Consider the following 7,482-nt stretch of genomic DNA (forward strand, 5'->3'; position numbering starts at 1 on the left):
CGCCATCGCTCCAACCTGCTGACACTGACACTTCCACTGCTTATATATTCTACTGACACACACACACACACACACACACACACACACACATACACACACACACACATACACACACACACATACACACACACACACATACACACACACCCACATACACACACACACATACACACACACATACACACACACACACACTCATCACCCCCCCCCCACACACACTCATAACCACCCCCCCACACACTCACACACACACACACTCATAACCCGCCCCCCCCCACACACACACTCATAACCCCCCCCACACACACTCATAACCCGCCCCCCCCCACACACACTCATAACCCCCCCCCACACACACTCATAACCCGCCCCCCCCCACACTCATAACCCCCCCCCCACACACACACTCATAACCCCCCACACACACTCATAACCTGCCCCCCCCCACCCACACTCATAACCTGCCCCCCCCACCCACACACACACACACACATAACCTGCCCCCCCCCACCCACACACACTAACTTACTTCTACATCTTCATTTGTGTGATTAGTTTCTATAATAAACAGGTTTCTGAAATTAAACTAGTTTATTCTCAGATATTTACATGAATCTTGATTGATTGTGTTTGTTGGAGCTCCTCAGAATCAGAAGATTTAGATCTTTCATTCAGTCATCACTGTAACATGTTACATAAAACACAAGGGATGAAAAAATAGAATTATAATAAAATACGGATCAAATTCAGTTCAGAATAAAATCCAAAGCGTGCAGCAGTGGAAACATTTATTATTCTGTGTTATTAGTGTTAACACACTGCACACTGTAGATCACTCGGTTCCTCAGGAGTTCTTTAGAATGTCCAGAGTTCTAACTCTGAGTCCTTTACCCTGATGACCGGTTTGAATCATTTGACCACACCCAGTGCCAGCTTCAGGCTGAGTTTTAGCTGAGCTGTGTGACAGCACTGAAGAATTTCCTCTCATTTCACAATCTTCTGCCTTATTCTGCTTGGTCAGTGAGGAGCTCACGCAAGTCAGCAGTGGTGTAAACCACAGTGTAGTGACAATACAGTCAACGGTCAGCTTATCAGGTCAGGACAGGCCATCCACGCCGATTACACAACACACACCAGGCCCAGAAGGTTCCGGAGCGTATGCTGGATGATCAGCAGTGACCAAACCTCTTAGAACAGATTTAGAACAGCAAAGGAGAAGAACTGCAGAAGAACTCTGCAGGAGTAAGGTTTAGATTAATACACTTCACCTCACCTGACCTGACCTGATCTCACCTCATCCGACCTCACCTCAGCTCAGATACACCTGTTGAACTCCACCTACACCACCTGCGTGAACACCTCAGTAATCAGACGAGGATTTTCTCCCAGAACATGTTACTGACCCATAAACATGAAGAAGAAACAGGATGATCTCTGATGGAGCTTAAACACAGACCCCTGACCCAGTGTAGCCTCAGCAGTCTCTGAAAAACTCATCAGGAACCGACAACCTCACCACCATCACTGAGATCAGACTGTCCCTCAGGTCTGAGGTTAGATCTGAACACCAACTCATGAATGAGACGTTCCTAATAAAGTGATCGGTGTGTGTATGAACATATGTTATGTTAGAAAATGAAATTAAAAAAAAAAACACTGACAAAAGGGTGACACTAACATGAAGGAGATCATGAACAAGAACATAAAGGAGAACATGGGGAACATGAAGGAGAACATGAAGGAGAACATGAACAAGAACATAAAGGAGAACATGGAGAACATGAAGGAGAACATGAAGGGGTGGTAGCTCAAGTGTTTAAGGCTCTGAGTCATTGACTAGAAGATCAGGGGTTCAAGCCTGCAGCCCTGCCAAGCTGCCACCATTGGGCCCTTGAGCAAGGCCCTCAACCCCCCCCTGCTCCAAGGGTGCTGCATCATGGCTGACGCTCTGACCACAACCTCCAAGGATGGGATATGTGAAGAAAAGACCTGTGCAATAATGTATACGAGACAAATAAACACTATTTAACTAGAACTCCAATCTGACATCAGATCAGGTTCCACTGCACCATGTGCTTTCTCATGGTTCTGATGTAGCGGTCACTTCACCAGCACCTCTGACCTTCTGCACTTCTGAAGGTTGTGAAAGCCGCATGATGATGCAGAGCTTTTACTCGAACATCCTCTTTCTCTGGACTTTCAATATTCAGGTGGAAGATTTCAGTTAGCTGGACACTCGAATAAATATAAATACATAACTGAAGAGCAGCAGAAATGACCGACACTGACCACGACTTTACCCCGAGTAAATCCAAGAGGAATGTTCTGAGCTGAAAGTGTTGATCACCAAGAGCCGAGAAAAAGAGGAAGAGATGCTGGAGTTAACGTGATGTTTCACAACCAGCATTGATATCAACACTTTTACACACACACACACGCACACAAACATACACACACACATGCACACACTCACACACACAAACACACACACGCACACACAAACACACACACACACACAAACACACACAAACACACACACGCACACACAAACACACACACACACACAAACATACACACACACACGCACACACTCACACACACAAACATACACACACACATGCACACACTCACACACACAAACACACACTCACACACACAAACATACACACACACATGCACACACTCACACACACACACACAAACACACACACAAACACACACACACTCACGCCACACCACAAGTAAAACCAGTAGGAACTTCAGACACATGATGGTGAAGTAAGGAGCAAGAAGCTAGAGCAGCATGATAAGAAGAGAAGAAAATCAGTTTGAAGTCATGCACATGTTCCTCACTTACACACTCTCCTTCCACCAAGCAGCCAGACCTCACACCTCACACCTCAGACCTCAGATCTCAGACCTCACACCTCAGACCTCACACCTCAGACCTCACACCTCAGATCTCACACCTCAGATCTCACACCTCAGACCTCACACCTCAGACCTCACACCTCAGATCTCACACCTCAGATCTCACACCTCAGACCTCAGATCTCACACCTCAGACCTCACGCCTCACACCTCAGACCTCACACCTCAGACCTCACACCTCACACCTCACACCTCACCTAAACACTTCCTGATGTTTTATTCAGCTTTTAATCAGAGAATTACATTATACACTTTAATACAACGGACATGAAAAAAACACAAAATAATAATTAACACAACACATGGAGATGTTCAAAAGAAATTTATTCCATCATCTATTCATCTACTCTCAAAACCTGTGGATGAGAGAGAGAGAGAGAGAGAGAGAGAGATGGAGGAAATAGAAATTGCCTTTAGAGGTGAAGAAGGTAAAGGATGTGAGATCTGTGTCTGGGGTCAGTGATGTTCCTCTCGTGGTTCCTGCGGTGTGATCAGTGCAGTGTTGCGTTAAATCTGTAGGTCTGATGATTGAGATTTCACATGATGAAGGTGTAGAAAATGTCCTGTAATCTAATCTTCACTCCTCTTCCTCCTTACATCCTTTCACTCCTCTTCATTTCTTTTTCTCAGTATATCTCAGATCTTCAGTGCAGGTTGAAGACCTTCAGCTTTCTTCTGATCATCCATGACATTATACACCCAATATGTGTGTGTGTGTGTGGGGGGGGTGTTGTCTCTCTTTCTGCAGGAAGAGGACATGAAGTGAGTGTGTTCAGGACAGGCAGTGGCCGGCGTGGTGACTACCCTGTCTGATGGTCCATAAGTATCCGGACGCTGTAGGTGTGTCAGTCTCACCACCAAAAATAAATAAACTGGACGATCCGTTTTCACTGTCAGTCCTTCAGCATCACACACACACACACACACACACACACACACACACACGCAGAACGAGTAGAAGGCAGGATTCGGGGCGTATGCTAGGGGTTCTGCTTGACGTCCTCCTTGGTGTGATTCTTCTGATGAGCCCTGAAGCTGCCCAGATAGGTGAAGCCCTGGTCACAGATGCTGCAGTGGTAGGGTTTCTCTCCGGTGTGGACGCGCAGGTGGGTCTTGAGCACGTCGGGCCGAGCGAAGGTCTTGGAGCACTGGGTGCAGCTGTAGGGTCTCTCTTTAGTGTGAACACGCTCGTGCTGCTTCAGGTTGATGCGGTAGAAGAAGCTGTTTCCGCAGAAGGAGCACTGGAATGGCCTCTCGCGCTTCTCGCCCACGTGGATCCGCTTGTGCGTGTAGAAGTGCCTGGGGTCCGAAAAGCCCTTCCCACAGTGGTCACACAGGAAAGGCTTCTCCCCCGTGTGCGTCCGCTCGTGCCGGTCGCGGTTCACCTTCTGTCCGAACGTCATGTCGCAGTAGGAGCAGGAGTAGGGCTTCTCCCCCGTGTGGACCCTCTGGTGCTGCTTCAGAGCGCTGACGGTGATGAAGCCCTTCTCACAGACGGAGCAAACGTAGGGTTTCTCGTTGGTGTGGACGCGCTCGTGCTTCTTCAGGTGTGTTTTGTGGTAGAAAGACATCTGGCAGTAAGCGCACTGGAAGGGCCTCTGCCCCGTATGGATGCTCTGGTGACACTTCAGGTTCCCTTTGGTCTTGAAGCAGTTTCCACACAGGTCGCAGCGGAAAGGTTTGTCCACACTGTGGGACTTCATGTGGACGTTGAGGGCCGAGAGCGTGGGGTATCCCTTTTCACACACCGTGCACACGTGAGGACGCAGCGTCTTCTGCTTCATGCGATTCTCGTGCATCTTCATGTGTCTCGTCAAAAACGCAGCAGACATCAGCTCCTGACCACAGATGCTGCAGGGAGAGATGGTCTTCACTCCGCTCTTCTTCTTTTTCTTCCTCTGATCCGGCTTCACAGACGATCTGCTTTCTTCGTCGCAGGACTCACTGTGGCCTCCTAAAGGAGCTGAGAACAAAGCACATGTATAAAAATCATCTAATATTTATTTTTGGAGACTTGAAATGTAATAAATTTATTTTGTTTAGAAATCAAAACACAAACTATCTTAACTTACTTGAAGGACAAAACTCATCGCTGCCTTCCTCAGGCTCCTCAGGTTCCTCGGGTTCCTCAGCATGAACACTCCCATCATCCAGTTCCTCCTCTTGCGTGATGTTTCCGTTCAGCTCCACCATGGTCCTGCAGTCCACCAGAGTCACCGAACACATCATGAGAGGAGTGTGTTCTGCGTGCTGTTCTTCGGCACTGAAGGTTTTCAGAGGAGTGTGTGGTGAGGAACACGTCTCTCCCGGGTTCTGACTGCCGTGTGAACCGACGGAAGTGCTGGGTTCATCCTCCTCACACTTCAATTCACTCTCCTGTGGAGCATCATCAGGCCATTCAGCGGCAGCACACACACCGTCCACAGCGTCGTCCTGCAGCATGTGGTCAGATCCCCGTGATGGGTTCAGGTCAGCTTTACACACGGAGCACAGTGCTGGTGGAGATCCACACACCTGCTGAGAGGAACAACACATCAGGGAAATGATCAGAGCTTAATCAACAGCTCTATATTAATGCACTCCTTCTGACAGGCTATGGTTTCTATAGCAATGAATGTTTACATTTACGCCTCGTGTGTGTGTGTGTGTGTGTGTGTGTGTGGAGTCTCCAGTGTCAGGCGATCTGTAACGAACCTCACTACACTATAAACTACCTCCCCCACAGCAGTGTGTCATCATCACACCCTGACCACACACCTGGCTGGACAGTTCCAGCGCCTGACTGAGCCTCTCCTCGAGCTGACTGACCGTTCTCCTGAGCTCACACACTTCAGCGTGGAGGCGCGAGATGTCAGACATGGACAGATCGGTTCCCACCGCCGCCGCAGTGCAGGACACAGGGGGATCGCAGGGCAGGTGGACCTGCAGGACAGTGGCTTCTCCTTCTCCTCCCACACACTCCTCCTCCTCCATCATCATCACCTCTACTTTCAGTCACAGAGCAATAATAATCATGAGCACACATTAAATCAGACAGAATTAAGTCAGTTATAAGAATAAATCCAGTTTAATCACGATGCAGAGTTTAATCTGAACTTTAGATCGGATATGTTACAGCTCAAGACGAGTTTAAGAACATTAACCCGACTTTAAACGCGGTGCAGACACAAAACGGGTGGGTTTTTACTCCTAACACCGTGACCATGCGCGTGACGTGTTTATTTTCCTTACCGTGAGCGACACGCAGATGTTTTTAGGAGTTCAGATTTTTGATAAATCTAAGATTCATGCGCTTTATTTACATCCCGCAGATACACACCGCCAGTCCGGCCTGCGTCACTTCCGGGTCTGCGGCGTGAAATGTCGCCACCTGCAGGAGCGGAGCCTGGTACATATATATATATATATATATATATATATATATATATATATATATATATATATATATATATATATATATATATATATTATATTATATATTATTATATATATTATATATTATTATATATATATACACACACACAAACACACACACACACACACACACACAAACAGACACACACAGTAATTTTACATTTATATATTAAATTATTATAGATTTTTTAATGTCACTATTATTATATATATATATATAATTATTATTATTATTATTATTATTATTACTACTATTAAAATTTTATTGGTCACATATGAAATCATACACAGTATGACATGTAGGGAAATGCTTTTTACTCCTGTCTTACATAAAAAAAGAAAGAGTAAAAAAGAAAAATTTAAAGTGTGGACATGAAAAATAAGGGATATAGTTAAGAATATATAGTGAAAATTAAATGGTAGAAATCACAAACAAAAATAAGTGTCAGATATGCATATGCAAATATATATATATATATATATATATATATATATATATATATATATATATATATATATATATATATATATATATATATATATATATATATATATATATATAGTATCAATATAGCAGAAAATATTATAAATATGAAAAATAAAATAAAAATAATAATAATATATAATGTATACAAATATAAAACTGCTTTATAAAAAGTAAATATAAAAAAACAAAAATATAATACACTAATATAATACAGTACAATATGGTATATTTTTATACCATTTTTATACCATTTTTATACCATACCATTTTTATACCATTTTATTTATACAGATAAAAAGGTCAACTTTGAAATGGTGTAGCAAATGAATACAGTATGTACAGTGTGCATATGTAAGATAAATATATAAATATATATGTAAATGTTTATATAAGGCAAATATAAATGTCTAATTGAACAGGGAGTAAAGTGACAGAGCAGTGCACACACAAAGATGTACAGAGAAGATGTACAGTGAGTGTTATTGTGTGTACAGAGTAGTGCAATATTAGCATGTGCAACAATCAGCTGAGGTAGAATGTTATGTTATGTTGTGTGGGGGTAAGACCAGAGAGTCCAGATCCTAGGTGTTCTGGTTGAGGGCCCGAATGGCCTGCAGGAAGAAGCTCCTCCTCATTCTCTCTGTGTTCGC

General features: G+C 44.3%; 2 protein-coding genes across 6 annotated transcripts in view; both read right to left on the reverse strand.

Moving 5' to 3' along the window:
- The window catches only part of LOC131347124 (myosin-2 heavy chain-like), a 38,688-nt gene extending 38,658 nt beyond the window's left edge, over positions 1–30 (reverse strand). Inside the window, exon 1 of the mRNA XM_058381021.1 lies at positions 1–30. This exon is cut by the window's left edge and continues 67 nt beyond it. Coding sequence (XP_058237004.1) covers positions 1–6 — 6 coding nt within the window. The 5' untranslated portion in view covers positions 7–30.
- A 3,208-nt stretch (positions 31–3,238) lies between these two features.
- LOC131347140 (zinc finger protein 250-like) lies at positions 3,239–6,300 on the reverse strand. Of its 5 annotated transcripts, none has more exons than XM_058381064.1 (4): positions 6,163–6,300; positions 5,740–5,915; positions 5,004–5,445; positions 3,239–4,894 (listed from the first exon to the last, which is right to left on the reverse strand). In XM_058381064.1, the coding sequence occupies exons 2-4, from the start codon at positions 5,908–5,910 to the stop codon at positions 3,912–3,914; spliced, it is 1,596 nt and encodes a 531-aa protein (XP_058237047.1). In that variant the 5' UTR covers positions 5,911–5,915; positions 6,163–6,300; the 3' UTR covers positions 3,239–3,911. The 5 variants fall into 5 exon arrangements, with proteins under 5 accessions (XP_058237047.1, XP_058237046.1, XP_058237045.1 ...); XM_058381063.1 differs by having other exon boundaries at positions 5,004–5,448; XM_058381062.1 differs by having other exon boundaries at positions 5,689–5,915.
- Between the last annotated feature and the right edge of the window lie 1,182 nt (positions 6,301–7,482).

This window comes from Hemibagrus wyckioides, linkage group LG26 (assembly GCF_019097595.1).
Source record: "Hemibagrus wyckioides isolate EC202008001 linkage group LG26, SWU_Hwy_1.0, whole genome shotgun sequence".
Classification (NCBI taxonomy): Eukaryota; Metazoa; Chordata; class Actinopteri; order Siluriformes; family Bagridae; genus Hemibagrus; species Hemibagrus wyckioides.

Bases quoted from the DNA above. Each gene is read 5' to 3' on its own strand.
- LOC131347140 (XM_058381060.1), bottom strand. From the start codon at position 5,910: ATGATGATGGAGGAGGAGGAGTGTGTGGGAGGAGAAGGAGAAGCCACT. The intron at 5,449-5,688 runs GTGTGTGGTCAG...TGTTCCTCTCAG, and splicing joins CGCTGGAACTGTCCAGCCAG to CAGGTGTGTGGATCTCCACC. The intron at 4,895-5,003 runs GTAAGTTAAGAT...CTTTGTTCTCAG, and splicing joins CGATGAGTTTTGTCCTTCAA to CTCCTTTAGGAGGCCACAGT.